Consider the following 21,102-nt stretch of genomic DNA (forward strand, 5'->3'; position numbering starts at 1 on the left):
CTGTCCACCTGTCCCATCTGTCCACCTGTCCCACCTGTTCACCTGTCCCACCTGTCCACCTATCCCGTCTGTTCACCTGTTTCACTTGTCCTACCTGTCTCAGCATGTCCACCGGTGAGTGTGTGGTGATGAGTTGCCACGGTAACTGCTATCCCTTCACAGGCCCCAGGTGCTGGTGATGTTGAACCTGGACTCGGAACAGTGTGTGAAGCACCCCCGCCTGCTGTCCTTCACCACGCAGCTCAAGGCTGGCAAGGGCCTCACCATCGTGGGCTCTGTGCTGGAGGGGACCTACCTGGACAAGCATGTGGAGGCCCAGCAGGCCGAGGAGGTGGGTGGGCACAGACTTGAACTGGAAGATGGATGTGGGACCAGGGTGGCCTGTGCAGGGGGCGAAGAGGGTGCGAGCAGGCCGTGTCTGCCTGGGCTGCAGGTGAAGGTCTCCCATCGCCGATGCCCCAGGCACAGTGTTGTGTGTTTTGCTATCACTGGTCTGAGAAAAGACAGTGGCCTTTGAGTTTGAAACATGCAGGACTGAAACCTGCTTAAGAAATGCCCCCAACATGCGCTGCTCTGAGACCTTAAAGAGACAGCCAGTGCAGGTGACGCTCAGGAGGCTGCAGGCCCGGTGCCCAGGGCCGTTGAGCTCAAACCTCGGAAAGGTCCTGATGTTCCGGTTTCTCTAGAGCCCTTGTGATGGCCCAGCTCCAATCCGTTTCCTTCCTCGTTGGAGGTCCCTGTCCTGCTGGGTTTGCCTGCTCAGAGGCTCTGAGGTCTCAGCAGAGCCAAGGGAGGGAGTGACTCTAGCCCTTTGTATGAATGTCCTGCCTACAGTGGCTGTAACTCATCACACCTGAGGGGCTGACAACACAGGTTTATCCTCGCTCTCTTTGGGCCGGAAGTCCAAAAGCAAGGTGTTGCAGGGTCCCACCCCCTCCCAAGACTTCGAGGAGGACCCTTCCTGCCACCTTCAGCCCTGGAGGCTCCAGGTGTCCCTGGGCTTGTGGCCACATTCCTCACATTTCTGTTCCTGTCTTTGCCTCTGTGCCTTCTCTGTGCCTCTGTCTTTCCTCTTCTGTCTCTTATAAGGACACTTGTCACTGGATTCAGGGCCACCTGGGTGATGCAGGATGGTCTTTTCATCGTAGGATTCTTACCTGCAAAGACCCTTTTTCCACTTCAGGCCACATTCACAGGTCTTCAAGATTAGGATTCAGGCATATCTTTTTGGGGGCCACCATCAACCCACGATAGTCTGTCCTCTGACCCCCCAAATGCTCATCTGTCTTATGTGCAGAATACATTCATCTTACCCCAACACCCTCCCCAGCCTCCGCTCATTATCAGTTCAGCCCAGAATCCCATCTGGCTATCAGAGGTCCCGAATCTCATCTCCATCATTTTAATTGAGTATTGGTGCACCTCTGGGTATAGTTCATCCTGGGCTGAATTCCTCTGTCCACAGACCTCCGAGACTTAAGAAAACAAGTGATCTGTGTTCCAAAGTACAACGTGGGGCAGACCTGGGAGAGACAGTCCCATCTTAGGAGGCAGACACATGAGGAGTTTGAAATCCAGCGGTTGGTCCCATTGGTCTCAGGGCCGGGAGTGCGTCTCTGTGGCTCGTGGTTCTGCCTAAAGCAAGCCTGAGCCTGGCCTCTGTGGGCTGCTCAGCGTGGCCAGGAAGACCAGCATCTGCCTGTGGCATTGCTTTCATAGAAGACATGCTGTTGGTCACTGAGTTGGGCCTCCTCTGATATCGAGCTGGCTGGTCAGATGCCTGGTGACCGAGCAGACAGAAGCTGCACACGGCGGGGCACCTGGTGGGCACCTGGTATTTCATCCTGAGCCTGTGAAGTACCACATTTTTTCTTAGAAGAGTGGTTAGCTTTGATGTGGTCTAGTGATGAAGTTCTCAACAAACCAGGTGTTTAACCCCGGGCTCAACGTGTTCCAGTGAAATAGTGGGCCGTTTTGTGAGACATACAGATCATGTTGAAAGAACCACCTCAAGTTTTTTCCCTGCACTGACCATCCCTCCCCTCTCCCGCACATGCATGGCCGCAGGCACACACAGGCAGGGGGTCCCCCGGAGCATCTGCCAGGTCCTGAATCTGGTACCACAGGCACCACCCACGCCGAGCCTGTGGCCTTACCTGAGGCAGGGATGTCGGTGTGGGGTCCGCCCAGGCTGCCCTGGCCCCTGTGGTGGGCTGGCGCCCGGTCTGCGCCATGGGCACTATGGCACTGACTCCTGGCCTCTCCCCAGAACATCCGGTCCCTGATGGGCACCGAGAAGACCAAAGGCTTCTGCCAGCTGGTTGTGTCCTCCAACCTGCGGGATGGCATGTCCCACCTGATCCAGTCGGCTGGCCTGGGGGGCATGAAGCACAACACGGTGCTCATGGCCTGGCCCGAGTCCTGGAAGGAGGAGGACAACCCTTTCTCCTGGAAGAACTTCGTTGGTGGGTAACGTCTCCCACAGGCTGTGGGTGTCAGGGTCAGCCTGCTCCCCGGAGGCCTGTTGGGGCCCCGGGCTGTGCTATCTCACTTGAAAACATTTGAAAAGCAAATGGCCCTTTGAGCCACCCTCTCCCTTTCTCCCAACTATGCCCCCCAGTTGGCCATCCCTGGGGAGGTACCTGGCTTGGCCGCCCACACCCCTGTGCCAGCTGCCGAGCTGCTGATGGAGCAAGCGCTGCCTTTGGAGCCGCCCCAGGTGGGGGCTTCGTGGGGACCCTGTGGCCGCCTCCTGCGCTGGCTGGTGCCCAGCGTCTCCATGGCGTGTGCAGTGCTGCCGAGGCCCTGCTGACCCGTGTGCTGCCTCTCCACAGACACCGTTCGCGACACCACGGCAGCGCAGCAGGCCCTGCTGGTGGCCAAAAACGTGGACCTGTTTCCGCAAAACCAGGAACGCTTCAGCGATGGGCACATCGACGTGTGGTGGATCGTACACGACGGGGGCCTGCTCATGCTGCTGCCCTTCCTGCTGCGGCAGCACAAGGTGGGAGCGGGGTCACGTGGGGTGGCTCACAGGTGGGAGGTCAGGGGCCATTCATTGGTGGGTGGGGGTTACACTGTCGGAGAGTGCCAGGGGGAGTCACATGAGGTGGGAGACTGGGTGGCCTGTGTCCGCCGAGGTGGGCAGTGGGGCCAGCGTGCCAGAAGCTGCCCTGAGTGCGGATGTCCGTCCCCCCAGGTGTGGAGGAAGTGCCGGATGCGCATCTTCACGGTCGCGCAGGTGGACGACAACAGCATCCAGATGAAGAAGGACCTGCAGACGTTCCTGTACCACCTCCGGATCAGCGCGGAGGTGGAGGTGGTGGAGATGGTGAGGGCCTGGGCTCGGTGGTGGGGCTGCTGGCTGTGCTGTTTTGTTCAAGTTCCCCAGGCCCTTTTCTGTTTCAGGGCCCCGCGCTGCACGCCCTCCTCTGGGATGTGACAGTTCCTCTCTCTTTTCCTTTGCGACCGTGTCAGTTAGAGGGACTCGGGTGCTTTGTAAACTGTCCCCCAGGTTAGGTTTGCCTGATGTTTTTCCCGTGGGTAGGCTGGGTTTTGTGTGAGAGGAAGACTCCCAGAGGTGGCCTGCCCTCTCTAGTTTGTCCTGTCAGGGGAATGTGACATTTTACCTGTCCCAGGTGATGAAGACAGAGAACTGTGAGGGCTGTTCACACACACGGGCGCTTACACAGTCTCATACTCTTCCTCACATGCTCACGTTCACCAGCATCATGTCCGTGCACACACACACACACACACACACACACACACATACCCACTTATACACACTTGTGCACATGCTCACCCACAGATGTGCTTACACACACTCACATGCTGATTGACATATATGCTCACACACTCGCACATGTACACCCACACGCACATGCTTACCCACACATGGGATCACACTTACATGCACTCACACGTGCACACACGCTCACCCCTACTGGGCTGGGGGCTCTGAGCCACAGAGGGAGGGCCCGGGCCACCTGTTGTTCCAGTGCCTGCTCCACCTGAAGCGGTGATCTGTGGTGAGAGCATCTCGTTCTGTACACACTGAGTTTACTGCTGTGTCCTGGGGCATTCTAGGTTGAGAACGACATCTCCGCCTTCACCTATGAGAAGACGCTGGTCATGGAGCAGAGGAGCCAGATGCTGAAGCAGATGCAGCTGTCCAAGACGGAGCGGGAGAGGGAGGTGTGTGTGGGCCCGGAACCCTCAGTAGAGGTGGCCAGTCACATGGGTGCGGGTGCAGGACCCATTGTTTCTCCAGACCCCCCCGGGCTGTGGGGGCCAGGGTCTTTGCGGTCACTTTGAGCCAGCTTTCCGAGCTGGGGCAGGAGGAGACGGTGAAGGAGGAGAGGGAAGTGATGAATTTGGCCTGGAAGCCCAGGGGGAGGGTGGACTGGTGGGAGTGGGGGCATCACTAGGACCCCAACTGGGAGGCCGTCCGGGGGTTCTCTGGTTTCAGTTGGGCACAAACCTTGGTTCCGTGGGCCAGCGGCTCCTCCCTTCCATGCTCACTCTTCCCCGGGAGGTTTGGAGACCTGCTGTGGTGAGTCCTGTTGCTGCCCCTGCCCTCCCTCCAGGCTCAGCTAATTCACGACCGGAACACCGCATCCCATTCTGTGGTGGCCACCAGGACCCGAGCCCCTTCCACGCCCGACAAAGTGCAGATGACCTGGACGAAGGAGAAGCTGATCGCCGAGAAGTTGAAGAACAAAGAGACCAACATGTCCGGGTTCAAAGACCTCTTCAGCCTGAAGCCGTGAGTGGCAACCCGGGGGCCCGGGTGGCAGGTCCCACCTCCCTGTGTTGCCTGTGACCGGGCAGTGGGCACACAGCTGCAGGCTGGCAGGCCTGGAGGGCAGGGAACCAGCCCAGGGGCCGCAGTGTCCTCTCGGGGCTGGGTGGCTGGGCCCGGGCAGTGAGTCAGTCGTGGGGCTGCTGACTGTGTTCTTGGTGAATCTTACAGCAGCTAGAAGTGAGGGCTCCTGGATGGGTCAGAACTCCTAGCTTGGACCTGCTGATGACGCAGGTGCCTGTCAGGGACAGAGACCTGTCCCCCTGCCTTGGCTCCCGCCTGTGGCGTTGAGCTGAGAACCGCCAGGGCTGGCAGAGGTGCCCGTGGAGGACACACTGTGGCTGGGCCCCAGGAACGGGTCTGGGTTGCGTCATAGTCACACAGCCCCTGTGTCCCGGATTGGAGGGCAGAGCAGCGCCTCCCTGGGGTCGTTAGCGGAGGGCTAGACCTAAAGCCCGGGTGGTTGGGAAGGGCCTGCAGGCTTTCTAGGACCCTCGCAGAGAAGACCAAGGTAGGCCAGGAAAGGGCAGCCTGGGATGAGCCTACAGTTGTTTAAAAGTGTGTACCGTGATCACTGCTGAAGTAACATATTCTCTCTGTTTTCTCTTCCATGTAGAGAATGGGGAAACCTGTAAGTCACTCACCTGGTTTAGGGTATCTGTTAGCCTGCTTGCTTCGCATGCCTGACCCACGTACCCCGAGTAACCGTGTGTGCGTGCTGTGTGTGCGTGCGTGTCCGTGTGCAGGCGGAGCTTGCTCACCGCTGCTGTAGCTTTCCGTTATTTCCTGTCTAATTGCTCTTCTCCATTCAGAGCGGCTCACGGCACATTCCTGACATGCATTCTCTAAATTCCGCAGAAGCACAGAGATCTGGGCCGGTTGGTCCTGAGCCGGCTCCGAGCGGAAGCATGTGTCTTGGTAGCTGTTAGTTGATTCATCCACATCCCTGGATCAAGGCACTCAGATACCAAACCTCAGTTCTGCGGGGACAGGATTTCCTGTGCCCCCCCACATCCGACGCCTTTTCACCCTGTGGGAAGCTGCTGTTCTCTAACGTCTGTGTGAAAAGGGATGTGGATGAATTCTCTGTACGGTCAGGGCGGGACTTAGTCCCACGGACAGGGGGCCAGGGCCAGGCTGGCCAGCGGGGAGGGAGGGCCCCCTGAAGCTGCTGTTGGTCCATCTGTCCGTCCCTCTTTTTCTGTTGTGTCCCCCATTCCCTGGCTGCCCCAGGAGCTGTTGGGCTGTGTTCTCCTGCGGTGGCCCAGTCCAAGGCAGTGTTCACAGCGAACTCTGGGGTCTTGGTGGCTCCACTTCCTTTTTTGACCCCTAAACCTAAGTGAATTAGGTAACAGTGTTGGTCCATTAAAATCCCCCCCCCCCAAGTCTATAAATTAAACAAACAAACAAACAGGTAGACACAGGATAGGGTTCCTCCCTAAAGCGCTGTGGAACCCTGGGCCTGCTGAAACCCCTGTGCAGCACCCGTGGGCTCAGGACAGGCTCCATGCACCCGAACCCCCAACCCCTGCCTGGAGCAGGGGTCAGAATGGACCCCCAGGTGGGGGCGCTCAGAAGAGAATGAACCAGGAAGAGGCCGCTTCCTGGGCAGAACTGAGCCTGTGGGTGTCGGTTCCTCCAGGGCCGCACTCCTCATGGTTAGACTGGGAGAAGCTTCGGAAGGTGAGAGGTCAGCCCACCCTGACATGTGCGCGCCTTACGGTGGTGTCCCCAGGGCACGTGCACTTCAGGGTGGTTTGCTGGCTCTCCGGGGTGTGCAGCACGTGTTTTTTCAGCGTTTCCTCAGTCCTCGCCGTGTCTCCACCAGGGACCAGAATCGCCATTCGATTTACCACCCCTGTCCCCCTCACCTACCCCCACCCTGGACTTAATTCCCAGCCTCTGAAACCCTGTTTCGAAAGCTCTTCTCCCTCTGGCGGAGTCGGTGTCTCTGATACCTTTCCGACTTTGTGGACTCCGCAGACTCTTAGCTTCTGGGGACGTGAGGGCCACCCTGTCCCTGTTTGGGCCTTTGACCTGCACCGGGGTCACTTTGTTCTGTAGCCACGGGTCCTTCCAGACCCAAACCTCTGATTTTAAGATTATATGTGCTTTCAAACTCTCAGCCCTAAGAGACCCTTTAATACCTCACACATGCGTTTCTGGAATTGCAGCCCTCCCCAAGCACACTGGTAATTGTGGTCTCTCCGGGCACCTAATTCATGGTTGTTGTGATGAGAGGTCCCAGTTGTGCCTCGGACAGAGACCCGATCTCTAATTTTATCAGATGGAATTGGAGGGAGAAAATAAAGGGTCTGTGTCCCTGTTTTCCTGCTGGTAATAATTGGTGGTTATAATCAGGTTTATTGGGTTGAAGGGTTGAGTTGATCAAAGAGTACGGCCTGGGCCTTTGTCCTGCAGGCCTTTTCCCGACCCCTCGTGTGCGGCCTCTGTCTGTCTGTCTGTCTGCCCGCCGTCCCTCTCGTGTCCCGGGCACAGTGCCCTTGTAGAATGGCTGCAGCCAGACTGGATGTCCTGAGGCTGGCCAAGGATCCCCCGTGTGTGACCCCAGAACTGTCCAGCACAGGAAGATGCAAATGCTTTGAGGTGGGCGGGCTCCGAAGACAGCTGCTCCTGAGTGCTCATTGGAGCAATTCCCCTAGGGAGAGGACCCGTGGCCACCTGGCTGGGGACCCGTGGGGCCCTGTGGGGACCTGAGTGCCTGGCGAGCCGGAGGGTGTGGCCTGCAGTCTCCCTAGATGTGTGGAGTGTGGAGAACTGGGTAGTGAGTGAGGCCCTGCGACACAGGGTCGTGGAGCGTTGGAAGCTCTTGTCCTTCAGACAGAGCCAAGAGCAGCGGCGCCCAGGAGGACCCAGAGCAGGTTGGACCTCATAGTGGCCACATCCTTGGCCAGGATCTCAGGCGCTGGTACCGGACTTCAGACTGTAGTGGGGGTGGGAGCCAGGTGTGGGGGCCTGGCTTCTTCCCCTCTACCTCTGGGCTCCTCGGACCCCAGCCTGTGTCAGGATGCGAGAGAGGTTGGCGTGTGCACTGCGTTTAGCAAACTCACCTCAGGGTCGTGTTTAAAGCAAGGTTTGGCCGCCACGCCAGGGATCCCAATGGACACAGTTCAGAGCCCCCGGATGTGTGAGCGCCTTTCTGCGCCCAGACAGCTAGCTCCCCCCGAAGCATTTGTTTCTGCCTGTGTGGACAGCTGCTTCTGAACTAGACGCTCGGCAGCTTTAGTGAGCCTCAGTCTGAAGTGTCGGGAGGCCAAAGCCTTCTGGTTGCTGAGTGAATCCCCCTCCCTGCCCTCTATCCCCAAAAAGGTCCTCCGCCCGTGGACTCGCCGCCCATGCGGCCTCAGGGCCGTGAGTCCGTGTGAGTCGGATTTGTTTCCACTCGGCCCTTTCTAATGCGAGCGAAGTGGGGCAGGTGGGGGTTCAGACCTGGCCTGGTGCCCAGCATCGTGGGCGGGGGGTGCAGAGTGACCGCTTTCCTTTTGCAGGAACCAGTCCAACGTCAGGAGGATGCACACGGCTGTGAAGCTCAACGGTGTCGTCCTGAATAAGTCCCAGGATGCCCAGCTGGTCCTGCTGAACATGCCGGGGCCCCCCAAAAACCGGCAGGGGGATGAGAACTGTATCCTTTCCCAGATGCCATCTTGGGGCAGGGGGCAGGTGGGGTGGGCTCTGGGCTCCGAGCACCCGCCTGGCAGGCTCCTGTCCTGGTGTTTGCCTGAGGCCTGTCGGGCATCTCTGGGACGGACCAGGCCTGGATGACGGGTTCACAGGGTCTGCCCAGGCTCAGCTCTGAGCCCCCTCGGCACCTTGCTGCCCCTTAAACACCTTTCTATCCATTGAGCCCTGTGTCCCCACATGGGCCACTTGACCCCACATAGTTGATCGGGGTGTGCCAGCCACAGAGTGGGAGGTTGTGACCTCAGAGGTCACAGGTCAGCCCTGCCCCAAACTGGTCTGTTGGCCTCTAGATGCGTGTCAGCTGCCACAGGCTGCAGGCTGCCTAGGGGTGTGGCCTGGGACCATCCTCCCCCGCCCTCCCCTGGGGGTGCAGGGGAAGAGGTGAGCAGGAGGAGTCCACAGCTTGGCTCTCAGGTTCAAGCTTCTCACTGACCAGTTAGGGGTTTATGTCCTGGTGACCAGCATGTCCCGGTCTCTCTGGGTGTCTTGGTGGACAGTGGACACAGCTGTCAGGCACATCCCTCCTGGTGGGTCTGCACCCAGAGCCCCCAGGGAGGGCAGGGCTCTCCTCTAGGTTCCCAGTTAGACCACCTGTGTCAGTGGAGGCCTCTTGTTGGGTGGGGTCAGCGCCTCCAGCTACATTCCTGGGACCCCTGCCTGCCCTGGGTCTCTTTCCCATCCCCACCCCCCCAGCTTTCCCTGACTCTGCCCTCACCCTCTTTCTCAGACTGAATCCTAACAACAGAGTTCCCTGAGTAAGTCACTGTTCTCACGCTTTAGGCTACGTGTCCCATGGGATCAGCTATGGCCTTAACTCCGTCCACCCCAGATATGGAGTTCCTCGAGGTCCTGACCGAGGGGCTGAACAGGGTGCTCCTGGTCCGGGGCAGTGGCCGGGAGGTGATCACCATCTACTCCTAACGCTCCGGAAGCTCGCCGGGCAGGCACAGGGGTTGTGTCCAGCACAGACCACAGCCTGACCTGCCAGCGTGGCTTCCTACAGAAGTTTCTAGAATACCATTGGGCTCTCCTGTGCCAGCTGGGAGCCAGCGCATGACTGGAAAGGTTTCCTCGAGGCCGAGGGGAGATGAGATGCCCGTGGTGCTCCGGGTGCTTCTGAGGGAGGTTCCGAGTGCCTGGGGCCGGGCCGCCCCTCTGGTGAGGGCCATACTCCGAGCCTCTGGATTCTAGAATTCATTCTCCTGGCCATCCCGCCCGGGCTGGGGCTGCGTCACATTTCAGTTCTCCCCCATCCAGGACATTTATAAGAAGCCACACTTGGTCTGAAGTTGACCCTGGGGCCATTAGGGTCCGTGTATGAAGGCGAAAGGTCAGCCTGTGGCTAAGGGCTCAGTACAGGTTCTCCAGCAGCCCCTGATCTGTCTTTCTGTTGGATGTCCTTGTCTGTTTCCATACATAAGGCAGAGAGGCCAGCCGCCCACGCCCACATCCCTGGCTCTGCTGGTGGCATTGGTCAGGTGCCCGTCTCGTTGGTTGTGTGGGAACGTGAGGTGGGTTGTCCAGCTGGGCTTGTGCCCCAGGAACCTCTGAGGGAAAGCACCCCAATGAGCCCTCTGAGCCCAGGTGTGCGCTGCTGGGAACTTCAGCCTCTCAGAAGCACTGGCGGCCCGGCCCTGTGGGCACATTACTGAGACACGGAAACTGTAAAAGCCGAGTGTTCACACCTTCAGAACCGTGAGCACACCACACAGTTCAGCGTCTGACACACTTGCTCCTGTGGCCTCCATGTCCCCCCTCGGGCTCCGGGGAGGGGTACCTGCCGAGGCTGTGGGGGTCCTGGGGCGGGAAGGGCACATGCACTGAGTTGTCCGGCTGCAGCCTGGCCCCTCCACCGCACGGAGGGGTGGCGACAGCTGTGTTTAGGGCACTGACGCGGTACCTTTTAGCGATCCGTGGACTTCGCACTTTACCTTGTGGTCTTTCTGCTTGTGGTCGTGAACACGTGCACTGTAGATGCTGCAGTAATTTGTGCCTCACTCCCCATGTGGCTTATTTATTTCTTTAAACACCTGGGCATTTCAATGCTGCGTGGTCCCAAGAGGTTGTCTCTATGAAAGGCCCGAAGGACCACGTCCTTGGCTCTCTCAGGCTTCCATGGGGTCCCAAGAAAATGGACCTGGGCCTGGATTTCACGTCGGGGCAAAGACTAAGCGTGCATTTCTAGATGGTTCTGTGGAGCCATCGGGCAGCCTAGAGGGCCAGCATTGCCTTCCGAGTGGCCACTGGCCAGAATGTGTGCCAAGTAGCTGCAGCCGGCGGGGGGTAGGGGTGGGGTTCAGACTTGGACCGTCCTGGTTCAGCATTGAGTTAAGCGAAACCGTCTCACTCACAGATGCCTGGCGAGGGGTCACGTGTCCGCCCCACCCGCCTGTCCTCGGTCTGTGAGCACCACCCAGCCTCCCCACACTGAGCTTTGTGTAACTGTAACCGCAGCCAGTTCAAGTGGATTTTGTTCTTTTTACAGGCTCCTTGTCTTTATGGTTTTTGTTAGTAGAAGAATAAAATCTATGTTGAAGAATCTCATGTGTCTCATTCGGCATAAAAATTAGATAATTGCCGACGATGCCCCCACGCCTCCCTTCCCTTGGAGGAGTTTGCTGACATTTCTATCAGGATAGAATCAGCAAGTAAAACCTGTGACCAGAGGGACCCCTTATTCTAACACAGGATCACAGCCAGACCACGTCATACCCACCAGGAGGGAGGGGAGCCAAAGGGACAGGAAAACCGCCAGGTGGTGTGAGGTGTGGCTGCTGGAGAAACTGCTGAAGCTCCTAAAATTGTTAAACAGTCACTGTGACCCGCAATCCTGCTCCTGAGTGTATAGCCCAGAGGGATGTGTGTCCACAGACACTTGTGCGCACTGGTCACACCAGCCAAAACGTGGGAACAGCCCACATACTCATCCGTGGACAAGTGACTAAACGAAACGTAAACGTATTCACTGGCATCTAATCCAGTTGTTAAAGGGAACGGTGCTCTGACGTGTGCTACCCCACGGGTGAGCTGCGTGGCAGAAGCCAGCCTCAGGTCACAAATGATCCCACTTACACGAACTGCAGGATGGTGGGATCCAGCAGAATGTGGGTTGGTGGTGAGGTAACGGGCTGGAGGAGGGGAAGGTGGCAGTGGGCATGGGGTTCTTTTTGGGGTGGTGTTCTGAAGTCTCATGGTGAAGTGTGCACCGTCTGAATGTGAACACGATGCCATATAGTGAGCAGGCGTGTGACGCTGTTAACCGTGTCTCCTGGGGCCATGGGAAGGGTGGACACAGGACTGCTGAGGAGGGACCTAGGGTGCCCAGCTGTCCTTTGGTCTCTGCTAGGGACCTTCACATCCATGACCTGGAGCACAGGGGCCCGGCCTCTGGGGCAGGAGTGAGGGTGTCATGGGGGAGTTGAAGGGCCAGGCCCCCGGGCGCTGTCAGACTCGTGGGAAGACATGGTAGGGCCCTAGGGTCCCGACTCGGCCACGCACCCGAGGGCACCCACGCAGCGGGGTCTGCGGGGAAGCAGGTGTGGGCATAACCAGTGCAGCACAGAGTGCTCCGGGCCTCAGACAGCGTGGCACCTTCGCCACTGGACAGCCCTGGGACGGGGTGCAGATGCACGAGACACCGGAGCCCAAATGTGTGAAAGGCAAACAAATGGCTGAGATGCGACAGAACCACTGTTGTGTGTCGGCCACAGCTCACAGTGCCCCTGAGGCAGCACTCGGCCTCTCTGCAGCTCCACTGCACTCACCCCGGTGGGCAGGCACCTACTTGCTGGGTAGGCTGCCGGCACCTGGCCCAATCAGGTGCTGCCAGCTATGCCTGTCGCCCTCCGAGGGACCCCTTCCACCCTGGGGGCTGCTTTCCTCGAGGTAGCCCAGCCTGGGCCGTGGACCCTGGTGCGGTTGGTCTCTGGGCCCCACTCAATGCCACCCGCCCCTCCCTCCCACACGCAGGCTCCTGGGGCCCGGCCAGCACCGCCTGTCCACCCTGGCCTCCAGCCTCCTTGGCCCGGCATTGCTGGGGCCTCTCTGGTACAACTTCCCCCAAAGCCCTGTTTTGCCAGGATCTCGTCAAGCGCTCAGGAGACAGGAGAGTGGCTGTGGCTTGTCTGTTTCTTGGTTGTTTTTTTGAGGTTGTCCCGAGTGAGAGGCGGATGAAGGTGAAGGAGTCAGGGGACCCAGAGGTCTCGGGCAGCGCTCACATCTGCCCCATAAGCATGACTGCAGTGGAGAAGGGGGCCAAACAGACAACCACCCACTGGATTCCAGTGCCCTGATCTTTGAAGCGCCCCTGGAAGCATCGTCTTTGTGTTGTCGGTCCAGAAATGAACAGTTAATATGTGGGAATGTCTGCACGAGCTTTCATTTATATGTCAGGCACAGTTATTGTTTCTTTTTTAAAATATATTTTTATTGATTGCAGAGAGGAAAGGAGAGGGAGAGAGAAATAGAAACATCAATGATAAGAAAGAATCATCGATCAGCTGCCTTCTTCATGCCCCCCACTGGGGATTGAGTCCACAGTCCGGGCATGTACCTTGACCAGAAATCGAACCGTGACCTCCTGGTTTGTAGGTCGGTCGACGCTACAGGGGCTTGGCAGCCAGGCTGTTTTCATCTCTTCACTGTGGATGTCACAATCCTGAGGAGGCAAGGTGTGTGCCCCCTGCCCGCCAGAGGTCGCTACTGCCCGCAGGAGCTGGTGGGATGGATCGCGCAGGCGCAGTCATTCCCATCTGGACAATGATAGGCTTCTCTGCAGCTTGGACTCACGGGCAGCAACACACTCGGCTTCCGGTGTGTTTGCTGGCATTCATTGCACGCACGAACGGTTCTTGAAACCAGGGTCTGGGGTCAGAGGCTGGAGTTCAGGCCCACCCAACTTCCCTGCCAGCTGGTGAGCCGAGCACCTGCCCGAGGGCTGTGGGGGCCGCAGGGTCTGCTGGGATTAACTAAATACGGCCCCTGAATGTGGGACCACGTGCAGGGGCTCTGCACCCTGAGGGACAGACCCAGGTTGGGATGACGGGTGCGTCTGTAAAAACCCTGCTGCCAGTGGTGTGGGTGTCACTGTGCAGATTCAAGCGTGTTAGTGGAGTGTAGGCGTCTCACCAGGAGAGGGCGCTCCGCCCTGGGCAGCCGGCACCAGCTGGGGTCTGAGGATCTGAAACACTTGGAACTGAGATTCCAGTGCTCTGGCCTCTAAAGATCCTGAGACGCTGCAGTTCTCCCTACACACGTGGCTTCGACTCAGGGACAGACATTAGTTACTCGGAAATCCCGAGGGGCTTTACAACGGCCATGAACAGGAACGTGATGGCAGAAGGGAGGAGGCGGTGGCAAATGGCACGTGGATCTAGAGTCTCGGCACAGAGCCCCGTGTCTCCATGGGCAGCGCGGTCCTCCCAGCCCCAGACAGTGGCCTGAAGTGTCCTGTTATCATAAACCCAACTTGGGGCTTAGGTTTGGGTTTGTTTGTTTTTTAGAGCAGTAACGTGGGGGGAAACATTACCCATAACCTGGAGTTGTGCATTAATTTCCCTTCTGCAAACGTCTGTGTAAAGAGACAGACACGCTCTCCGTGCAGCATGAGCCCCCACAGGCTGGTGCAGGTGGACTGACCATATCTATTTAAAAAGCTCACTTTGAAACAGGGAATGACATATTACAAAATGCACATATTTTTATTATGCCTGAGGGGGGAGGGAACTCAATTACAAGTCAATCACCAATTAGCTTGATTCTTAGACACAGTTCCACGAAGGAGAATGCAAAATCACCTGCACAGACTCTCAAAGTACCAGAAAGTCACTTGCTCGTCTCAGATGGAAGAAGGGGCAGCAGTGTCCTGCCACAGGGGGACGCTGCCAGCCAAGGCTCCACAGCCTTCGGACACCGTCACTGCCCCTTTCCCTCACCGCCCCCCACAGAAGGAGCGCCACATTTTCCCACAGGTGGGCATCGTGGAAGCTTGATGAGCACTATGATGGTTTACGTGAGCCCAGAGAACAAGCGTCCTGCCTCCTACCTGTGCGGGTGTTTTAGGTGGAACCTTCCACCTGCCCCGGCCCTGCTGTCCACTGAAAGATGCTGGTGCCAGCCCCACCTGGACCTCCTCTTTGCTCTCATGGCCTCACCTCCAGAATTTCGTGACCACTGTGAGGAGCGCCTTGCACCCGCCTTGTAACCAGTCTTCTGTATGATCTGTGCTCGGTGTGGTGAGGCAGAACTCCCCACCGCACACGCAGCAACCACTGCTCCCCAAAACCACCTCCTTTGGGCTTCAGAACGAATAATTACACGAGGGCTGCAGCACTACGTTCACTCCCGGCTACGGGACAGCAAGGCCCCGCCACCCTGCACGTCTCGGTCCCAGGCCCCCAGCGCATGAGGCACCATGAGACAAACACGGACGTCAGCCGAGCAGAGTCCCTTCTGCGCCACGAGGGCTCATTTTGGGATCACAAATGAAAGATACGGTGTACTTTTCTATGCGTACATATGGTTTTATGGGTTACACAGAATCACTTCATAACTGGGGAACGTCAGTGGCATCAAACGTGCTCATCCCAACACGACATCCGTCAGGAGCACGGAGGAAAGGCGAGCGGAGGAAGCGCGAAGGGCCCGCTCCACGAGTGTCCACGGGTGCCACCGCAGCTGCCACGGGAGACCTGCAGCCGGGCTCCGTGTTCGTGGTGGTGGTGGTGCTCGTGGCGCTGGACCACGGGCACCGAGTAGCCCTCCCCCACCAGCATGGGCGGCAGGTCCCGCACCACCTCGTGCTCCATCACCGCAGGCTGGCCCAGCGGGGCCCTGAGGGGAGAGTGGCCCTCCCTGGGTGGTAGCTGAAAGCCCTCCCGGGCTTGCCCCCACCCGGCATGCCCCCAATGGGCACGCCCCCACTGGGCACCCCAGGTGGCCTGCCCGCACCCTTGGGGGACTTGAGGAACTGCTTTTCCTGCCCCTTCAGCCGGGGCTGCACGTCCAGGGCCCGGGCAGTGGGGTCGCCGGCCAGCAGGACATGGTCAGCCAGCACCTGGGACCTGCGGTTGTGCACAGTGTGTGCATCTGACTCCTGGGAGCGAGACCTGCTTGGGGGGTGTGAGGCCTTGCCCTGGTGCTCCTGCTTGGCCTGTGCTGGCGGGGACCCTGTACACATGGGACACAGACCATGAGACCCTCTGCGGGGCCTGACACCTCACCTTGGGCCAGGTACCCCCCCACTCCCACATACACGCCTGGACGCAATACTGCAGCAGAGTTGTGGCAGGAGCCCTAGAACCCCCAGGCCAGGGCTCATGCTGCTAAAGGAGGCCTCTTACCCAGGTCCCACCCAGCACCTACCAGGTCCGAATTTAGACGTGTAGTTCTCTATTCCGGCCAGGTCCAGGTAGTGGTTTCTCCGCTCAGTGTTCTCATCCACGCAGTACAGTCCCCTCACGGGGCAGGGGTGGGGGTCAGCATTGGGCCTCCTGTGTGGGGCACAGGGCAGAAGGGGCCTGACCTTCACGCAAGGCCAGAGCAGACCTTCCTCGGAGATGAAGGGGGCACTGAAGGGGATGGTCCCGAGCAGTGGACTCTGACCAGCACCCACCGCCCAGAGAGAAGCATCAGAAAGGATGGGTGTCCGGGACCCCACCAAGACCCCAGGATCACTGCTGCCGACTGCCTTAGGGAACCTGCAGGAACTCCCGTCTCCTGGTCCCCGAGGCAGAGACTGGGTCACTGCTCTGAGACCTCCACTGGCCCGGTCACCACCACAGCTGGTGAGTGGAATCAGTGTGTCCGAGTGGCCGGACTGAGGGCCCTCGGCTGACCTGCCCTTCAAGCCTCACCCGGCCCTCTGACAGACACTGGGTGTGCTCAGCTCCAGCCCGAGTACCGGGCCACAAGACAGCACCCTCACCCCAAAGGGGGCTGTACCCAGTGATCCTCCACACCCAGGTCAGTCTGCCCTGAGGGGGCAGCCCCTGAGGATGCAGGAAGCAGGGGTGTGGGCGGGCTGCTCCCCGTGAGGAGGGTATACCTGGAGGGTGGAGCCAGACCTCAGCCCCTCACCTGATGTGAGCAGACAGCCTCCTGTCAGCCACCCTGGGGTCCTCGAGGACCTCGCCCTCCGTCCTGCAGCGAGTGGGTTCCCGGTCTGAAAGAGTGAAGTCACTCATTCATTCGTTCACTCCTTCATTCATTCACTCCTTCATCCATTTACTGAGCAAACACTCCTGAGCCCCTGCCAGGTGCTAGTGCCTGCTTTCCAAGTCAAGAAACCAGAGTTTGTCCCGATGGGGAGAGGAGGGGGAATGGGGCGCTGAAGAGTAGACACAATTATGACTCCCCTGACCTGGTGTGTGGGAGGTAAGGGCTGTGGGGAAATGCAGAGTGGGGGTAAGGGCCAGGCGGAGGGTCTGCAGGGAGGGATGGGCTGCCAGTTAAAGCCGGGTCTTCAGGGTATCGGAGCAGGGGCCCAGCCCCTCACCCTGGCTGGCGGGGAGACCCTCCCTCCTTTTGCTGGAGGGCTCGGGGCTGACGGTCAGCTTCACTCGGAGGGTCTTACTGCTGCCGGAGGAGTGGTTGACGGAGGCGTCGACGACCTCGTAGATGGTGTGCATCAGGCTGGACATGTCCTGAGGATGGCACCGACGTCACTGACACAGGCAGACGGGGCTGGGGAACTGCCCATGCCACCGCCTCCAGGCTGCCTGCCTGAGTCACCTGCATCCCATACGCCCCTGCCTCAGACAGGACGACTTACCGAGCAGCCTTTCTCACCCCAGCTTTAGCCCCGTGCGGCGGCCCCAAACCTCTGGGGCAAGTAGCCCTGTTATTGTTGAAATCACATCTCTTGGACCTTTTAAATTTCACACTGAATCTATATGTTCAAAGGACTTAGCAGTCAGATAACTACCTAAGTTTTGCTCTTTAACCCAAAGACACTTATTTCTGTCGCCCTGTGTGTCTGCTTCCTTCCCAGCGGCTCTTTACCCATCCTGGACACACACAGCCAGCAGAGGTGAGCGCTGAGGGCATCCCGGGACCCTCGCCACCTTGCCCAGGAGCTGCTGGCCCCACTGAGCCTCAGGGGATCCAGACACAGGCTCTGCAGGAAACTGCCAACAGCCTGGGCCACGAGGCTCCCTAGGCTCCAGCGGCTGCCTGGGTCACCGCGGCCCCCACGCCTGGGGAAGGTCCGGCCTCTCCTCCCACCCTAGAGGGCTCGGCCTGTCTCCTCATCACCAAGACCAGGGCCCTGGCATCTGTCTGCTGCCAGCTCCCTGCCCAGGGGACCATCTTTGAAGACACAAGTGCATCACCTCCCTGGTGGCCTTCCCACTGTTGTCGAAGCCGTAGAGCGTGAAGGTCCACTCCTGGCGGTTGTCCTCCTCCACCGAGACGTCGCACTGGAGTGCCTGCAGGGCACAAGGGGTCGGGGGCGGGTGGGGTCGTCACCCCACGCTGGGACCCCGAGCCTCCCCCCACCTCTCAGGAAAACAGGTGTCCTTCCACTGCTCCCAGGAGCTCCTGCCTTGGAAGGCCAAGGTGGACCTCTGTGGCATCCCGGGGTGCTGGCGCCACACCGGGAAGTCCTCTGGGTTATTTGGTGCCACATTGGCCAGTTTCAGCTGGATTTGTGGCCACACCTTCCTTGCCCACCCCCACCCCTTCCCAGAGCTGGCGGATGTCGGAAGCACATGCAAGCTTTGCTGTAACTCCTCCAACCGGCTGAACCTCAGGCAAACTGCCCGGGCAAGGCCCTGTTTTAGGGCCCATGTGTGCCTAGCCCAGCGCGGGCCCTTTTGCACCTTGAGGCAGAGCAAAGACCTACGTCGATGTTCAGGCGCTTCTTGCCCAGGCCTCGCAGACCTTCGCGGTTTGCTGCTCTTTCAACATCATCTGTACTGAAGAGCTGTCCGGTACCCTCTCGACCCTCAGCTTTCTCAGGGGGCAGTGCCACTGGAGGTAGAAGAAGGAGTGAGGGAGAGCCATCCGCCACCTCCATCCCACCCAGGTAGGTGACTCAGAGCAGCGGGGATGCCGGGAGGTGCGGCTGGGGAGCCTGTGCTCCTTCCCAGATGGGCCTGAGCTGAGAGCCCAGCCTTCCAGAACAAGGAGGCATCAGATCTGTGCAGAGGCAGGGCAGTCCTCACACCATGGTCAGGTGTGCCCTCAGCCCCGCCTGGGTTAGCCATAGCCAGGTATGCCCTCAGCCCCGCCTGGGTTAGCCATAGCCAGGTGTGCCCTCAGCCCTCACCTGGGGTAGCCATGGTCAGGTGTGCCCTCAGCCCTCACCTGGGATAGCCATGGTCAGGTGTGCCCTCAGCCCTGCCTGGGATAGCCATGGTCAGGTGTGCCCTCAGCCCTGGCCGGGTTAGTCATGGTCAGGTGTGCCCTCAGCCCTGGCCGGGTTAGTCATGGTCAGGTGTGCCCTCAGCCCTGCCTGGGATAGCCATGGTCAGGGTGTGTCTTCCTGGATCTGCCCACCCAGCCAGCAGTGGCTTTGGAGATCAAGGTGGGGAGGAGGCTGCCTGTGTTGGTCTGGGTTTGGGGGGGAAGTTAAGGAGCATGGAGTGGGCATGCCTATGCCATCTGGGTGTGCCCTCAGCCCTCGCCTGGCATAGCCATAGCCAGGTGTGTCTTCCTGGATCTGCCCACCCAGCCAGCAGTGGCTTTGGAGATCAAGGTGGGGAGGAGGCTGCCTGTGTTGGTCTGGGTTTGGGGGGGAAGTTAAGGAGCATGGAGTGGGCATGCCTATGCCATCTGGGCTTCAGCTTGTCCAGGTGTCCTAAGGGTAGGTTTCGGGTATATGCCTGGGGTACAGGGTAGAGTCTGTGGGGTTTGGGGAGCAGGACTTACCCTCTAGAGGACACTGGTCCTCCCGGAAAGGTCCCTCCTTGGGGTCCCCACTGTGAAGCTCCTGCAGGGAGAACAGGGAGTGTGTGACCATGTGGCCCATGGGCAGGTCATAGATACCAGCCTCCTGGGGTGTCACTGCAGAGGAAACAATCTGGGCACACCCACGAAGCCTCAGATTTTTAAGTAAAACACACGCATCCCACGGTGTCATTGGTTCCATTAGAACCATCTCCAGGCTCAGCAGGCGTGGCTCAGTGGGTGAGTGTCAACTTATGAACCAGGAGGTCACGGTTTGATTCCCAGTCAGGGCACATGCCCAAGTTTCAGGCTTGATCCCCAGTGGGGGGGGCATGCAGGAGACAGCCAATCAATGATTCTCTTTCATCATTAATACTAGTGACCCATCGCGAGAAATTGTGCGAGACCCGGGACCCCTCCCCCCATCCGCCCCCCACACCATGGGACCACCCTGAGTCCTGGAGTCCCGCCCCATGTGGCTGGCGCGCAGCGGGATGGCCCCGAGTCCTGGAGTGCCGCCCCGATGCCCCACTTCCGGGCTGTGTAGAGCGGCCGCCAGGCCCTGCCCCTGCAGCACACACGTGGGGCTGCGGAAATCCCGGCAGAAGCCGCGTGAAGTGGCCACCAGGACCCCCGTGCCCCCGCAGGGTCGCAGGAACCTCAGCGGAAGCTGCGCAGAATGGCCTCCGGCCCTACCCCTGCTACCCCACCCCACTGTGCACGCCGCCATCTTGTGTCGGCATTATGGTGTGAGGGTCAATTTTCATATTACCTCTTTATTATATATTATATAGGATGTGCGGCACACAGGAGGGAGGGAGCGAGGGAGGGAGGGAGGGAGGGAGGGAGGGACAAAGCCCCCAGACCAGCATCCAGGAGTGTTGAAACCCAGAAGAGCCAGTGGCACAACTCCCATGAGGCGCGCAGCCAGGGAGCGAGAGGAACGTGGGAGAGACCCCTGAGCACTCCCAATGCTACAATAACGACACAACAAGGAAGCCCGGATACAGCAGCCAGCCTGTGACTAGTGCCCTAAAGTGCCTTTTGAAAAAGTGTTCATCCACATATATCCCAACACTAGAATCTACAGTGTTTATCTACGAGCTAAATCAGCAACTACCTCTGAGATAGGCTCAAATAAGGGGATAAAAACATTTGGGAGAAAAGTAACCATTCTTGTCCCTATGACTGGTGGTTTCAAATTCATCCTGGTTACATAAAAGTGCCCTTTAATCTGTGCTGCTTTGGCTAAACAAAAGGGCCAAAAGCTTTAATTGCAACGGGTAAACCTACCACAGGGATGCTGGCCAGATGTGCAGCCCCTCCCCGCAGGGGTGACCTCGTTGGCAGCTGAATCCCAGATAATTGGGACCCTCAAGTGAGACAGGGGCACAGGCAGATACCCCATCTCCTAAAGTCCAGCAAGTGCCCACCACCCACATCACCCTGCCCAGGGCGGGGCCAGCCCTACCCCTTCCTGGGATGCCCCCACCTGCCTTCCCTGATCTGAGCACCCTGTGGTGGGGACCCCCCTTCTAAAGCATAAATTTCTGCTCTCACTCCCTTTACCACCCCCAAAGGAGTCCCAGCCTCATGCCCATAAAAGTCCCTAACTCCCTTCTCATCCCAATCTGGCCCCCCTTCTGCCAGGCCGGGTTTCCATAGAGGGTGTCAGCACCATCCTCCTTGCTCCCCTGGCTGATGGAGCT

General features: G+C 58.9%; 2 protein-coding genes across 4 annotated transcripts in view; one reads left to right on the forward strand and one right to left on the reverse strand.

Annotated features, from left to right (window-relative positions):
* The window catches only part of SLC12A7 (solute carrier family 12 (potassium/chloride transporter), member 7), a 43,264-nt gene extending 32,219 nt beyond the window's left edge, over positions 1-11,045 (forward strand). For 2 of the 3 annotated variants that reach the window (XM_005857902.2, XM_014548621.1), the window contains exons 17-25: positions 163-331; positions 2,270-2,465; positions 2,835-3,004; positions 3,200-3,331; positions 4,090-4,197; positions 4,590-4,768; positions 5,421-5,435; positions 8,314-8,447; positions 9,336-11,045. In XM_005857902.2, the coding sequence (XP_005857964.2) occupies positions 163-331; positions 2,270-2,465; positions 2,835-3,004; positions 3,200-3,331; positions 4,090-4,197; positions 4,590-4,768; positions 5,421-5,435; positions 8,314-8,447; positions 9,336-9,427 (1,195 nt within the window). In that variant the 3' untranslated portion in view covers positions 9,428-11,045. The remainder of the gene's footprint in view (positions 1-162; positions 332-2,269; positions 2,466-2,834; positions 3,005-3,199; positions 3,332-4,089; positions 4,198-4,589; positions 4,769-5,420; positions 5,436-8,313; positions 8,448-9,335) is intronic. The other variant, XM_014548617.1, reaches the window with a different exon arrangement.
* Positions 11,046-15,105: 4,060 nt separating this feature from the next.
* On the reverse strand, positions 15,106-19,642 carry NKD2 (naked cuticle homolog 2 (Drosophila)). The gene is given in 8 exon segments (XM_014550445.1): positions 15,106-15,359; positions 15,362-15,673; positions 15,869-15,996; positions 16,583-16,667; positions 17,001-17,148; positions 17,836-17,931; positions 18,348-18,475; positions 19,376-19,642. Coding segments are annotated over 8 exon segments (1,380 nt in total). The 5' UTR covers positions 19,605-19,642.
* Positions 19,643-21,102: the final 1,460 nt, after the last annotated feature.

This window comes from Myotis brandtii, unplaced genomic scaffold (assembly GCF_000412655.1).
Source record: "Myotis brandtii unplaced genomic scaffold, ASM41265v1 scaffold115, whole genome shotgun sequence".
Classification (NCBI taxonomy): Eukaryota; Metazoa; Chordata; class Mammalia; order Chiroptera; family Vespertilionidae; genus Myotis; species Myotis brandtii.